The 16,528-nt window shown below is 37.0% G+C and overlaps 1 protein-coding gene across 1 annotated transcript in view; it reads right to left on the bottom strand.

Annotated features, from left to right (window-relative positions):
• GOLPH3 (golgi phosphoprotein 3) overlaps positions 1-16,528 on the bottom strand; it is a 38,154-nt gene that overhangs the window by 6,701 nt on the left and 14,925 nt on the right. Inside the window, exons 2-3 of the mRNA XM_067315503.1 lie at positions 6,846-6,977; positions 549-663 (exon numbers count right to left, since the gene is read on the bottom strand). Coding sequence (XP_067171604.1) covers positions 549-663; positions 6,846-6,977 — 247 coding nt within the window. The remainder of the gene's footprint in view (positions 1-548; positions 664-6,845; positions 6,978-16,528) is intronic.

Genomic DNA, 16,528 nt, shown 5'->3' with positions numbered 1-16,528 from the left:
ATTTTGCCAAATAGTTAATGGAAAAACAGAGGAAAAAAGTATATTGACCCTTTCCTCTTTATGATTAAATAGCCAAATTTTCACCTTCAATTTTATATCAGAACAGTGAGTTCCTTATCTCCTTCTCTTATCAAAGAATCTGAATACTGAAGACGTATAGCTATACTCCAAACTTCCACTAACCCTCCTTTGCAATTACAGATAAAGGTAGCCGCATCTCCAGGGTACAGGCCTGGTTTACTTCAGGTCCAGCTGAAGATGCCTCCTTCACAGAGTTGAGATGTTCTCCGACACTTCCATCTAGATCCTTTCCATAACCAAGTTAAGTCAAAAGCGATGGTTACTTCTATTTGATTAAAGGCAACAATCAACAAGAGACTACTCTAGAGGACAGACTAATTAACTGTTTTGCATACTGTCTCCCCCCACATCTTCCGGTATACTCTCTAGTGATGCCAGATAATTAGTTTTATTGGGAGGAAAAAAAAAAAAAAAAACAAACCACACACACACACACAAAAAGCAAATGCATTATGTCCAAGTCTTACCACTAAGCAGTTCAATCCAATTTTGTACTGTTTCAGGAGGCTGGGTCTCTTTTATGTGTTTCAGAGCTTCATCAAGTAGAACGTCTCCTGTAGGAGCATCTGACTTACAAATCACCTGAGACAGAATAAAATGCAGTCAGTATTTTGATTTAATTCATATACTGTAAACATCAAGCATTAAAGACTAGAAAAAATCTACCTGTTACCAAAACCAAGGAGAATTTAAAAATTCTCCTTTAGGAATGCATAAGTTTTAAATATATCTAGTTGTTAGAAAAAATATTTAAGATTTTAGTTGCAAAAAGCTACCTTTAGTCTTCAGCTACCTATAATCCACTTAATCAACTAAAATTGTAGTACTAATGCATGCTTAACACCTAATTTTTTAAGAAAGATAATCCACTAACCTGGCCGTGTTCCTCACCTACCCCTTAAAAGAGAGTATACTACAGTGTTAAATTGCTTTCTGATGGCAGTCATCTATTCTACAGCTTCAAGTCAATTTATTGAAATACTGCAGTTAAACAACTAGGTCACATGAAGTTGAGAAATCAATTAAAACCGAAAAAGTAGGAAAACTGGTTTTCTCCTTCTGTAGATCTATGGATAAAAATAAGTTCAAGAAAACAGCTATGACTTTTACAGCTCTGAAGAACACACTGACCAGCAACACTACATTCCATTCACTAACAGATAAAACGCATGTATTAGGCAAAATATTTATGTTTTAATAAATGTTATTTATTTTTCTTATTTACATAAATGTTTTGTATACGATGGATGTTTAAGTTTGTTATTAAATAACTACTAAAATGATTTAATTGAATTCTTTCTTTCAGAGAAAGCATAGGGAAAAACATTATTCTCAGTAATATAATAAGAACTAAGAATTTGAATAACTGTTTGTTTACCAATATAAGTAGTTATATAAACCATGTACAAATACTGCTTTCTTCTGGTTAGAAGGACAACAGCACCAAACTAAAACCTACTGGTTTAACAAGCAGAAGGCAATATGTTTTAATTAAAAAAAAAAAAACAAAACACTTTCTTCTTTAGGAGAATAATTTCTACAGTTTCAAAGTTAACCATGAAAATAATGATTAAATCTTGCAATTGAAGTACTTTTACCTGTACATTGCTAACTTGTAAATAAAGATAATGGACAACTGAACTCAATCACATCAAAACAATTCAATACATAAGGGAGAAGCAGCAGGTGAAAGATCTTAAATTAAATACATCTCCCAAGTAGTTGAAAAGGTATATACTGCCAGCCTGGAAAAGCATTACGTGTCCTGTTGGAATATGTTTCAAGTTTACATCTGTTCTGTAATCCTAATAATTCTTAATACTAACAATAGTGCAATAAAATACACACTTAAGGAGTCCACAGATGACACAAAATTGAAATGACCTGTAGCGTACGACAGCTTCTTAACGGCACGGTTAATCTAAACTGGAGACATGTCTAAAGTCCATGAGATGAAACCAAAAAGAAATGCAAAGTCGTATCGTTAGGATGAGAAAATAGAGGACAAACATAAAACAAGTGATAACAAGTACACAGTTCAAGATGACAGGAAAAAGATCTAGTAGTTAAAGTAATAGACTATGAACTAAATGAATCAACAAAAGCAAAGTCTTTTGGTAAAGAGATACATTTCTCTAAGTTGTATAAACAGTAATATTGTATGAGAGAATTCTTTCTGAATAACAGATCAATACTATGTCCAACTCAAATGGCATATATAAAAGCATAGAAACTAAGATTTTAGTAAAACCAGCAAGAATCAAGCAGTCCACAATGACAGGTTAAAAAGAAGTAGGTTTGTTTAGTTTTAAAAATAAAATATGTAAGATTTTTACACAGAGGATATTAATGAGTAGCTTAGGGTGTCTAGCTGGGAAAAAATACAAGATATCAGCTTATTTTGGAAATACAGAAGATGCAGGATGTATATTATCAAGAACTTCATAAGGCCAATTAAACACCCAGGGAGGTCAATGAATTGCATTCAGTGGAGAATTTTAAGATAGATAACTGCCAGGGAGAGACCAGATAAACCTGATTTTCTGTTACTGCAATAAGATTAGATAGTCTGTTATGATACAGTCCAGATCCACATTTCTGGGAGCTGGAGATCACTCCAACCATAAAACTCTGATATTTGGTTTTAAAAACACAATTACTTTCTAATTCAGACAATCCCTATTTGAAATTCAACACACAACAACTTATATTTCTTTATTAATATATTATCTCTATATTTTTGTCTTTCTGATTTATAAGCTTGCAGCATGGCTGCACTCAAAACCTCTATTAACTGCATAAAAGAATATTACATATCCTCAGGTTTTATATCAAGATTCTGAATTTTTTGAAGTTTCTCCTCTTTAATTATACAGGAGCCTACTTCCGGTTGGATTTTTAAGCTTCTAGATTCAGCTCTATCAGTACCCTTACTTTCAGATCCTCCTTTAACCTGAAAACACCCCAAAAAATTTAATCTTCCCTTCTTTTTAAAACTGACATTCTGGCAGACAAGTGTATTTTAGCATCTTTGAATTGTCCCATATGATTAATTAATTTCACAGTAAACCTTAGTCACTGTGGGTATCTTCACTCTGCTGCAGTTACTAATCTATTATTCACCATCTAACTTTAAGAGATAAGATGTGAAATCATTTTATAGACCTGTTTTATAAAAAAAACTCACTTTGAAGAGATCTAACCTAGACTTCAGGGCATTTTTGAAATAACAGGTTTAAAAAAAATAAGTTTAGAAAGCAGCTTTCCTTGCCTGTTTGGGGTTCTTCAAGATATTTTTCCTATCACTGGAAAGGAGGTTTTAGCAGCTGGTTTGAAAACAAGCCAGCATGACAGTATGAGCCTAAACACACAGGTGTTCAGAGGAAAGAGCTGTAAGGAACATACTCTTCCATTCAACTTATGCTTTCCCTCAAACTAATTTGGATTACACTTCCACGGTATTTCTCTTCCCCTCCCTCTCCCAGTACACACTTCCATGGAGAGAGGCAACAGGGGAGGCCCAGACACCCCTCTCCTACGCTCACAGCTCTGCTTGGTCCTGAAGGAGGATTTATTGACCAGCGCTTCTTGATTATTTCTCTCCAGAGTTTTCACATGAGAAGTCATATTTTCCTTGCCCTTCTTGTGTTAAGTGAGTTGAGGATCTTACAAATTGAATCATCACAGAAGACCAAGTATCCACAACGGTGGATAATTTTTTTCTTTTTTTAATAGATGAGCTAAGGTAGAGAAAGCAGCTAAGAACCTGATTCTTCAAAGATGACAGTCCTTAGCCCTACTGCAAAAACCCTGTACTTATTCCAAATTTTCAGTGATCTATAATGTGCTAGATTTGCCTTGTATCCAATTGCTGAGGACATTTCAACTATACAGAATATTTAATTTGCATTTTCTACCATGCAGTTTTGCAATTAAGTGAGGCTAATGATGAAGCACCTCTTGCGTTGATTTCTATTTAAGCAAGCTCTCTGTTGTTTAGCTTTAATAATACAAAAATTAACTCACGCTTGAATCGCTCAGAATCACCAGCTACAAAATACCAAAGTTAACCCACCAAGGATTTATTGGTTTGTTTTTTTTTTTTGATAACTCTATTGTTTCTCTGATTGTAGGGCAGAATAAAGTACCATTTTCTATCTTCAACAACCGCTAGTCTTAAAAATTACTTTATTTATACAGAAATCTCAACTTTCACTTGTTTCCAGAAGCGATACCAGTAGGTAGAACTCCAGAATGCTACAATGATTACCCATTCTCAGGAAAAGTTTACAAGGATGTTGCAACATAAACCACACCGTGTTGACATTTTAGAAGTTTCAGCAAAGTTCACCACCACCACCTCTGCCCGTTTCTGATTATCTCATTTGCATTCTATGATATTCAAGCATGGATTTAACGTGTCTTCATCACTTCTGAAGCTATGCCTTAGAAACTGCAACAAATAATTGGTAACATCTGTCTGATTCAAGGCTTGAAATGGAAATCATTGTACCTGGCAATCCTAAGTCAGCTGTGTGACTAAGGCCAGTTAGATGGTTGCTGTAACTGGCTAGAAATCTGAACTTCTCCCCAAAGAGGCAGTCCACTCTTCTTGTTCTCACCTTGCCCCTTGTGCCAGCAGTCTCACTTGTGTACCACCTCATGACAATATTAAGAAAGCGATTCAAGTGAAAACTAAACTGATCACAAAAGTCACCAGTTTTCAGAAGTCAGCTGTCAGGCAGAGCACTTACCTGATCTACTGCTACAAGGCTGCACAAACTAGTAACAACCCAAAAGACTCCAAAAATAGGTAAGCCTCTTGCAAAGACAGAAGACTGGAGAAAGACAGTACTACCCTTCTCAGCTGCAACACAGATTAAAGTGACTGAAGCCTATACTGCTTCTTATAGACTGTGGCTTGAAGACGTGATTCTGAGCAACAACTGCTGCTTTAAGGAGCTTCTACCTTCCCACCAGGTCTCAGGAAGGGTGAGGAGGGGAGAAAAGGTGGCTTAGCTTGAGAGGCAGAAGCTATATAAAACGATATTGCTTCTGAAGCTCCCACCTCACTTAACCCTGGATACTAAACAGCTCATTACACTCACTGAGCACAATATTTAACTCAAAGAGAAAGCTGAGGGCAAGGTGAGCAATGCCTGCAAGTTCCTACAAAAAGGGGAGGGGACATTTGATAATTGAGACACTGAAATCTAGCAAGCAAAAAAAAAAAAAAAAAAAGACAACTGAAATTTGGTGTTAAACAATGCAAGACTTCACAGTGAAAGTTATCCCTGAGAATGATTTCTCAATTGAAGGGTTGGGGGAAGATGGGGGAAAGACACGTTGTATGTATCAGTAGTTCGGGATTTTATTTGCAGACAATTCCTTAAGCAGAAATCAATCTTAATTTGAATTTCATATTAAGTCTTTTTCACAGAATCCTTCTGCCTGTAAAAAGAAAACTCAGGATTGTCTTAACAGCAGAAAGAACAAAGCATTTAATACTGGGTAGCTTTTAACTCTTTAAACAAACCACAAAAAAAAAACCAAACCCAAAACCAAACAAAAAAAACACCAAAAAAGTGATAAAATTAAAAAATGCAAGACAATAATTTGGCTTTATTCTTTATTGAAGATATGCACAAGTTATTTTTCCATTTTATTAAAAAAGCACAGTAAAAATTTCAGTTAGACAGATCTGACAAGGTTTGGGTAGAAAGAAAATAACTGCTGAAGAACATTCCTGAATGCCTAAGGAGCCAAAAGCTTTGGAGGAAAAAATTCTGTGCAAACTAATCAAAGCTGAATTACTCAAATGAAACTAAAAGAAGTAGGAGCTGTTTGTCCGAACAGAGGTTCAATTCTTCAGAAGTGAAGGAAGCTGGGAGTGGGTTGGAGAATTTTCAAGCTTTCCTTTAAAAAATTTAGCAAAAGGTAATATTGACAGGGAAGTCTGCCATGGAAGTAAATTTATTTGTGGTAAATAGGCAATATTTGACCATGTTTTCAATAAACCTATTTTAGAAGTATCCACTAACGCTGATGAAGTAAAGATTCTCCAAACAGTGTGATGTTGCATATTTTATACTAAGGAAAAATCCAGCTGCAGAAGTAACAAATTAAAGCCTCAAATCTTCAGCCTAATTCCATAAAGAATCTTAAAAATACACCCATCTTGAAGTTAGGTGAGTACACCAAATTTAACACTCCAGTCACATGCTTAAACTAGACACAGGCTCGTGTTCTCTGGGGCCCAATGTACAAGGATTACTTCCTTCCCGCACGCTGCGGAGCTGTGACTGTGCCCCTGGGTACACCAGGGCTGTTCAGCTGGTGGCTTGCAGGAGACATCTGGCACGCTGTCAGTTAGCCTTTCCTTTCAGCCCCAGCCCGCAGCTCATCCACGCTGCAACAGCCAGTTCCTCCAGCAGGTCACAACTGGTGCTACTGGCTCACAGCAGCAACTGCTGCCACCGCACCCTGGCCAGAGCCTCTGCCAACCACTTGTGCAATGATCCCAACAGCAACAGGCACAGGTCAAGAGAAAGAACGGGAGCAGAGAGCAAACACAGAAGATTTACAAGGCGCTTTAGCTCACAGTTTAAACATTTTAGGCAGTAACACTGTGCATCTAACTTAAGTCACTACTCAGAATCCTTATCCCCATAAAAAGAAAAGTCTTTTCCTTACAACTACTTGTAAGTTACTGTATTGCCTGGAGCATGACACAAAAGTGAATGTGACCATTTTTCTCCGCTTACCTTTCTCGTTAATAGACTTTTGCGCCTCATTCCACAAGCCTCTAGCTGAAGACGCCCTCGCAATGCCAATTCAATTAACATACAGCCACGCAGTCCTGAGGAGATGCAATCATTCCAGAAGGATGTGTAACCCTGTGAAGAATGAAAGACAGTAAGAGATTTCCCTCTACGCTTGAAAACAAATAAAAAGGGCTTACCGCCCTCTCCAGAAAGCCTACTGCCTTCTCTAACCAGTTCTTCCTACCCTAACACACTTCAAAGTAGCACAGGTTCAACTATCACGCTTTACTGAAAAAATAAGAGAGAAACACATCCATCCCCAAGCAGTTTTGACACAGTCTCTGCTCTTTGAAAACAGTGAACTTCAGAAAAGTGATACAAATGAATACAGCAAGGTATCAGCAACTGCTAGATATAAAGTATAGTTTATATGTAGTTAAAATAGGATAATTACATTTTTCAGACCTCAAGCATTTGGCATTTTCAACATCACACAGGGTTATCTAGATTTTCTGAGAAATATTAAAATTATTTTACATCCATAAACAATCTGGCACTGATGAAGTAATAATAATCTGAAATCAGTATTAATTAAGATCTGTAGTATATTGTAAATTAAAAGATCAAACAGAAAGGTGGCAATCAGGACAATCTACGGAACAGATTTTTCAACTTGAACATAATAAAACCAAAAGACAATGAAACTTTTTCAAGAAGATATTTAGAATAGCTACTATATAGCTACTATTTGGTCATTTACATCTTTTAAACATACTTAATATACTTCTGAAACTTAATGCAGACTGCTCTTATACAAACTTCAAAACTGCAAACCACATCTATTCTATGAATCATACCACATCTAACATGCTTTTTATCTGTATTTCTGCATTGATGCTATCTGCTTACATGAGACAGAACAGAATCTTTGACTCAATAAATCTATTCAATACCTAGAAACACATTTATTGACTTCTGTACTTTATTGGTTGAAAACTGTGACAAAAACCTTATGAAAAGGAAGTATGGTCAGTTTTAAAACTCAGTTCTCAATTTAAGGAAAGCTTAAAGTTACTAACACTCTTACAAAAGGCATAACAAATTTATTTACAAAACTAAGGAGAGCTGAAGCTCTCATTTGCAGTGGGAAGAGAACTTCTATTTTAATTATGGAGTAGCCAACATTTAATATAAAAAACATTACTGATGCAAGAACAGCATTTAAGACAAAACAAAATAATTTTGAGAATTGATTTGTCTTTTGAGAAATGATTACGGAAACACTAGTTGTGATACAGAAAGGCCTCCCAAAACTCCCCTAGTGATGGCATCCCATCTGTGAAAACACCCACCTTGAGGCACTTTAGAGAAAGGTGCGTGAAACAAGAAAAAGAGAACACTGCCCTTCATAGGATTCGCATCCTAACCACTAATAAAGACTAGCGTAAATCACGAGCAATGACATTTTATACTATTTGCAAATAAAAGTTGCCAATGTATAGGATACATCAGATGCATACATCTGAAGTCTACTAAATATGTTTAGGTGTATAAACCAGTCGTCAACAAATGCATGCCCTTAAATACGGATTTCTAGGAACACGATGATATTTGCTTCCATTTGGCAGCTAGCTATTTTCAACAGCTGTATTATATAAAAATCCAATACTCCTAAAAATTCTACAAAAGCTCTGTATTTCTAGAAAGTCATTAATGAAATATGTCACAAACACCTATCTAAAAGGCCATAAACACAGGGTTGGAAAGGCGGTTGAGAGATTGTCTAATCAGTCCTCTACTCAAAGCTGATAATTTGTGAGTATCAGCTACTACCAGAAGTCAGTCATTCACTAGATTAAGATTTTGATTGGCATCAGCTACTACTTTGCTGAAAAATGTATAAAATTAGGTGGAGTACCCATTTGATGAAAAATGACGCCTCCTACATTCTACTATTTCAAATTAAATGGCATTTTTACATAAAAATAATTTTTAAGGTCAGACAACCCATGCAAACTAAAAATCCACTGGACAAGCTTACAGCTGTAGCATGATAAATATATTGTATTCACAGAAAGTGTTATATTCTTATTCAAATCGTTTAAGTTATGGAATTTATTTCCTTGTGTAGTAATGAAAACTTATTATTAAAATGAGTATTTTTCAAAGAGGTGACATTAGCACCACTGCTTCTGCAGTAATCACCAGATACAAACTCCTCTGCTCCAGCAGTTATTCAACATACTTGGCTACAGGCAGTGACTTGCACAGAAATATGCCAGAAGCAATAGGACCATAGGATAATTCAGGGTGGAAGGGACCTCAGGAGATCTCCGGTCCAACTTCTGGCTCAAAGCAGGTTCACCTATGAAGGCAGACCAAGTTGCTCAGGGCTTTATCCAGGCTGGTCTTCAAAACCTCCAAGGCTGGAGATGGCAAAACCATTTAATAGTTTTTAATCAAGTGATCTTGAAGAGCCGCTCAGAAAGATTATGATCTTCATAAATAGACTGTGCTTGCACTAGTGGGTTAGGTGACAATAAAGTCAGGAGAACTTTTACTGTCTTTTTTTAAATAGTCTTTGATGAAAGGTTGAGAGTTTGCAGCTGATCCACAAGAGAAGGAACACCAATTTTAAGATATAGAGATTATACTGCTATTAACATGGTAAAGGAGAAGATATTTTGTAACAGAGGGCCTCAACCTGAACATTTTTCAATCCATTAAACTGGTCTTTCCAGATAGTTCAAAGGAACTGATCATTTTTGGCACTTACTGCAAAGACCTCAGACAATTGAGGGAACTTTCACAGAAGGTCAGTTTAGCACACAACAGCCTAAATCGTTTTTTTAATTATCTCAAACCTCTTAATGTAACTGAAAAAGAACAGACACAGACATTTATCTTCAACACTGCAAACAGATCCTATCTCAAATAGCATACAGTGTTAACCAGAAAAAAGGTACAGAAAAGAGAAACAAGAATGTTCAGCAATACAATACTACTGCTTATTATAAAGGCTATAGAGAGACAGTGAAGAAAAGGGGAGTGAAATGGGTAGGGAGAATAACAACATATGTATAGAGAAGGAGAATAATAACATAGAATAATGTATTACTTGCACGGAAAACAATTATTTTTTTGTTTGCCACACAGAAGAACTAGAGGGTGAAAAATGAGCTGGAAGGCTTAAAAAAAAAAAAAAAAAAGGCAACTTCTTTTTCAAGTAAGAATTCAACTGTTTCTATAGGGAGGTAAAACTAAAGGAAAGCTTAAAAAAAATCAGTTAAACTCATAGGAGATTGATAGTGAGGTTTGACAGACAGCAATGGACATGTAAGCCACACGTGGTTTGGGAAGTCCGTACACCACTGAAGCTGGGAAGGCATACTGGAAGAGGAGCCACAGCCTTTCGCCAAGTATCACTTAGCCATTGCTGGTTACAGGATATGGAAGACAGGCCTTTGGTCTGACTGTGTAACACCATTCTTGTATTATGTTCCAAATACCTAAAACTCTTAAAACAATGTTCTACTGACATCAAAGATCACTACTTATAGATGCAAGTCATTCCACTATTTAATGCTATTACACAGCACTAGTATTCCCACCCACATAACACTAGATAGTTTTGCTTTAGCAATCTTCCTACATGCTTTTATAATTTTATAAACAACCTAACTCAATGAAATACTTATTTCATTATAATTGCTAGGCAGCAGGGGGAAAAAGGGTCCTACTAGGTAGAGAGTTATTTTTATCTGACAGCAGCCACATTAAAATAGCACTTTAAGCTAAGAATAGCTCGCAAGACAAAATTTTAAATCTATGTTGATTCAAACATCGTAAGAATGTTTACAGCTGTCATGTTTATTTACACAAACACAGCACAAAAACATTTTTTCTTCAGAGTAGACCTAGAAATTCTAAGGTAAAAACAAGTTTTGATAGACAAGCATAATGGGAAATGAAAATAAAGTTTATAATGGAAATTTGTTACACTATAACTTTGAAAACTCAGTCAAGTATGGCAAACCCAGAACTAAGAGAATCTCTTTCTGCTTAAAGATTAAGTTATCCAAAATCCATGTTCATTAGAGCATGTCTCCTGTCATCTCTTGCAGCATTTATTCCCCTTCCCATGCCCCTTATCCAGCTCATAGCTCACCCAGGTTTTCCTGTTCGGAAAGCCATTAGTCACTTAAAATACAGGACTCTCACTTTTACATATGGTCTGTCTCCTAACCATGGCCCCGTGCCTCACTGTGACCCCCACCTACCTTATCTTTCACTCCCTGCTTTTACCTCTTCAACCTTTTGCCTCTTCAACTGCATTTCCCCACCATCCAACCGTGACACTCTCACCCAGTGGCTTGCTTCCCCACCCAGTGTTACTGTGGCATACAATATAACTTGGTGCTTCCAGCTTCAAAAAGATCTGAATTTTTGTGACCCTCAGGGGTTCCCTTAGCTCTGCTTGCACAGATGAGGCTGATGAGATTGCACACTAGAAGTATTTATACTGTATGTGGTGCGCAGGCATCTTATTCTTGTTCTGCTCTAAGAGAAGGAGAAAAAGCCACATGATTAGCACACGTGCAAGCAAGCCTTTCTGAGAGGTTGGGTCTAGTTTTGCTGAGCAAAGCACAAGTTCTCGCAGTTTCTTCCTACTTGCCAACAGGAATTCACAAGCTCAGATCTGCATACAAACTACGGCGTAAGCATATACTAAGATCCAGCATCCTACAGATGCTGCATGCAGAGTGCAACAGGAAGCAGGATTTACATATGCCCTGCAGGGAAGGGAAGAGCAGGGAAGAGGTTCTGACTGGGAAGGTCCTACTGATGCCCCTCAAAACTTTAGTTTATGTTATTCCCTAACACCATCCTACCCCCCAGCTTGCCTCCAAGACCCCAACTCTCAAACCTCAGAATCCTCATACTTGAAATGGAATAGGGGCCCACGACTTGCAAAAAAATGTTTATAAGGATTTCTAGAAATTGTGAGAACTCCTGCACAGACAAAGAACTCATGTCTTTCAGCAGCTCAAATATTATCAAATATATTACCGGTTATGAAAAAGCTAGTGGGATCTTCTGTTTATGCTATAGTAAAGCTGTAACAACAAGGGCAAACAGTAGAAAGAAAACATACATATTAGCACTGACAACATCACAGCATTCCGAATTTGGAAGCTATTCAAACACTTTGCTGAAGCACTCAGTACTAGGAATTGCAGAATAAGAGCTGCTGCAGAGGCATTAAAGTAGATTCCTACAGAAGACGTTTATTTCCAATTTTTCAATACACTCAAAATTTAAATTTCTGAATACTTAAAATCCATAAATTACTTGAGAGATTTCAGATTTGAAAGAATATTTGTAAAAAGTTTTTAAAAGACGACAGATGAGGTCATCATCTTCTCCATCTCAGGTCCCAAAAAACACTGCGGTAACAACCACTGTAATTTAGTACGTATGTAAACAATCAGAAAGAGAAGTCTCTAACATGACCAGCCCATCTGAACATATTTGGCAAAGATCAGTGTCAAATGTGTTGGACATTTCTACACAATGGATGCTGCTTTAAGAACTTTTATGAAACCTGAAATAATTTAGCTTAAGCTTAAAACAGCCAACAGATTTACATTACTTCATTCAGCTTCCAGGCAACAGTCAAGCTAGTTTCTAGGAAAAAAAAAAAAAGTTCAGTCTTCTCTACCACAAGTGCAAATTAAAGTCACCTAGCAGTAGCAAAGCAAAAATACAATTAAATTGCTGATGCTAAAGATGCTATTTCACATTCATAGACATTACCTCAAAATATTTACTGAGAAAGTATCTTTAATAGATTACAGAGTGAAGGTTAAAAAATACTTTCATAAAGATGAGGACAAAAGACTTGCACAGACCATATAATATCTTATTTCAGAATACTTTATTATTTATTTCTTATCCATAACATTTAATTACTAAAATTCTCTTCTCACTATATCAGCCCCAGATCAGAAAAGGGTGGGGAAGAGTGGAAAAAATCTGAAAATATCTCAGATAAAAAAAAAAAAGAAACATTGGCATAGTTCCAATCCTGAAGCCTCAAGATACACGTGTGGCAATTAAAAAGAGTGTGTTTAACTTACTTGGCTAAGGCTACCAGTTTACAGCACCTTCTACAAAACAATATAGACTGTGGCTGCCAATATATTCCCTGATCTAAGCCAGTGAGTCTCAAGCTATTACAGATTACTTTGCAGACCACAGAGTCACAGCAAATGAATATCAGCTTTATAAGCCTTTTAATTAAAAACATCATAAAGCCACACAACAGTCCATGAAAATAATTGAGGGTTACAACAGCCTGCTTGCCCCAAAATTTTTGGGAACAGACCCCTCAGGCCCATCCTTGGATCCACACACGCTCGTATTCCATATTAGAGGTCAGTGTCAGGTCAAAGTTTTGGCACTGGCTCAGACTCAATCTACATTCATGAAGAACAACAGTAGCGCTTCGCTGGGATAATGCACGTAACACAGCCTGGCCTGAACTTCTCTTTCTAAAGCCTTTTCATTTTATATTCAGGCTTAATAGTATTCTTTAAGCCTCACCTACCACTCTCAACATAAAAGCAAAACAAAAGACCTCTTGAAATAAATCAAATTAAGGGGAAACCAGAACCAGAACCATTATTAGAGCTATACAAAAACTGAAATTCCTGTTCACAGGAAATTCCAAGTTTAAGTTGTTTTATAATGAAACAAAAAGACAGACTTGAAAATTTACCAAAGAATGCAATTTCTGAAACTTCATTTAGAGACAGCAGAAAGAAAATTTTATTTTAACCCTTTTTAACCATGGTAGCCCCATCAGAAGGGGAGCTGGCCAACTGGGAAGGCAGCAGAAAGGCAAGATAACCAACAGAGCACCTGAGGAGTCTGGAAGTCCTGGCTCCAGGGCAATACATCTGATTAGGCTACCATGAAGACATGAAACCCTTATTTCAGGATTTCTCAGCTAAGAGGCACAACCTAGGTTAAGGAAAGCTTTCATTTTAGCAAATAGTAAATTCTGAATTTACAGGAAGCCTGTTTTCCATTACTCTGCTGGGGACCCTGCTATTACTTTTACATGAGTGGCATTCAAATACTGTGTCAATGTTGACAATATAAAAGCCCTAAGACTAAACTTATGTTTATACGTAAACAAATATCTAGCTTTCCCAAACAATGGTTTCTTTCTTTCCTTCTATTCTTTCTGATGTGTGGCGGATTATTTTTATGATATGTTCTCAGAAATGACTGATGACAAACAAGCTGGAAAACATTCCATGCTTGCTGGCATCATGGGAAGTTACTGAGGTCAATAATCTCCAGGTTTCCTTCATCACCCTCACCAAAATTTACATGGCAGCATTAAAACAACAACAACAACAGAAAAGTCAGGTTGGAAACCTCATGGTCTATTCATGGACCACGGTTTTGGAGACATAAAAACCACAAAGGTTCAGTTCTACTTTTAAAAGAACAAAGAGAAATAGTTGTCACCTGCTGTATATCCTGAGATGGCCTAGCCAAAAAAAATGTGGAGCTTGGAAGAACTTTGAAAGTCAGTTTTGGTTATCTGTAGGATTGGGCTAAGTAAGTGGAGTAGTCTGCTGCTACAAATTTTGTGGGGGACTGATTTACATGTTGCATAGCACAATTGGCAAAGAGCTTATTTACTTTTAACATTCATATGGCATGATGCATCATGAAGCAAAATACCCAAATGCTCATCTTGAATAGTTATCTCAACACCAAGATAAAGACTCAAGCTTTGTATGTTAATTCAGATATTTTTTAATTAGAGGTACTTAAAGTGGCAGAGAGAAACACTGGGGGGGAAAAAAGGCAGGAAAAGACACTGAGGACAATATGACATCCTGGGGTTTAATTACTTCCCCAGCACGAGCATCTCTTTTGAACCACTACCTTCAACAGCACGTTAGCATTAACCTTTCTGCACAATTTCAATTACTCTTCCTTCAAGCGAACCATTTCAATTTTATTGACCTTTCAAATCAATGTCAGTTCTCCACAGCGTTTCATTTTAACCTTGCACAAAATCAGGTAACTTGAGAAGGTAAGTCCTCCCCTGTGTCTTCCTTTTAGCCAGCTGAGGGCTAAACCTGCAAATGTAGTCCAGCCAAGTGTGAGCTGCTGCTGAAAAGGTACCTATTTTTCCTCCCTCTAGCTGCTCATCGCTGCCATCTCTCTTGAGCCCACAGTAGCGTTCGTGCAGTCAGCTAGATTTGAGCAGTCTGGCTGGAAGCTAATGGTCGGACCCTTCACCTGATTCACTGAGCAGCTGAACGAGTGGTAGCGGCAGCAGGAGGAAGGGAAGCCAGGTGCTTGGGACAGAGGGGGAAAAGGCAAGAGCACCCCCATCAGTGACAACCCACACTTCACTTGACAAACTCATTTCAAAACCACAACCTGAAGAGTTAAGGCAAGAACTATTCATTTAGTCTTTGGGACGAAGAGAATCAGAAAGAAAAGATCAAAATTCATACATTACTGGGCTATCTATACTGAAGCCATTCACAAGCACCATCCACTTAAAAGACACAAAGGACAAAATACGCACAGTATCATGGACTGTATCCACCATTACCTGGAGCTCCCTGTTTTGGACCTCAGTAATGATTACCCTGATCATCATAAATTTGAAGTTATATTATTTAAATCTGATGGGACAATGACCGCATCTCTTTCTGGTCCTCTGAAGCAACAGCAAGTTCTTTCAGAGGTGCCTACTAGCCTATTATTAGCCAGCACAAAGCACAGACAGAACATAATAATCCAAAATCATCTGTCACCCATTTGAAACCTACTGCAAAGACAGGCAGGGACAATTTATCTTGAAATATGGGCTGTAGTGAGCTATATTTCATAATGGACTTGATCGCAATTGTAACAGAACTCTCACTTTTTTAGTCAAGGAGTTCCTGTCTTAGGCAATAATTTCTGTATCTTCAGAAAGAGAGCTGGGGAGGGGAGAGAAATAACAGCATACACTGTCCATGGGCACTATGACAGGTTAAAGGATAACAGGGATTTTTATCTGCCACAGTTTTCACAAAGATGGCTGTTTCCTCTTGCATTGTAACCCCAATATAAGAATTTGCTGCCAATAACTACAACTTTAGTCTGCTTCACAGCTATGAGTGCTGATGACAAACACTGTTTTTAAGTTAAGGTATTTTGATTTTAATGGAGAGTATTGGCAGATTGGGAAGCACAGAACTATCATTCCCCCCAACAAAAGGAGATCCATCGTAACATACTATGTTTCCTTTAAAAATGCTCTCTGCAATTACTAATACTATTCTGAATTTTTGAAAGCAGTAAGAATCATTTGAAGAACTTCTACAAAACATCTCCTTAAAGTTGTTCTCAAACACCAAAAAGGTAAAATATAAAATACAAACAATATACAAAAAAAAGTTAATGAAAATATCTGGTTTATTACAAATTATGTTTTAGCATAAAAATTCATTCCTTTGTGTTGACCCAAAAGGTTAATAATTATATAAATTCAAAATGCACATATTATCAGCATTCTTCCACAACAGAAACACTATTTAGTCTTGGATATTCATGGGGGAAGTCATACAGTCAAATGGAGATGCCAGCAGATATAGGGA

The sequence above is a fragment of the Apteryx mantelli genome, chromosome Z, assembly GCF_036417845.1.
Source record: "Apteryx mantelli isolate bAptMan1 chromosome Z, bAptMan1.hap1, whole genome shotgun sequence".
NCBI lineage: Eukaryota > Metazoa > Chordata > Aves > Apterygiformes > Apterygidae > Apteryx > Apteryx mantelli.
The sequence above is the reverse complement of the archived record's forward strand: the minus strand, read 5'-3'. Positions and strand labels throughout refer to the sequence as shown.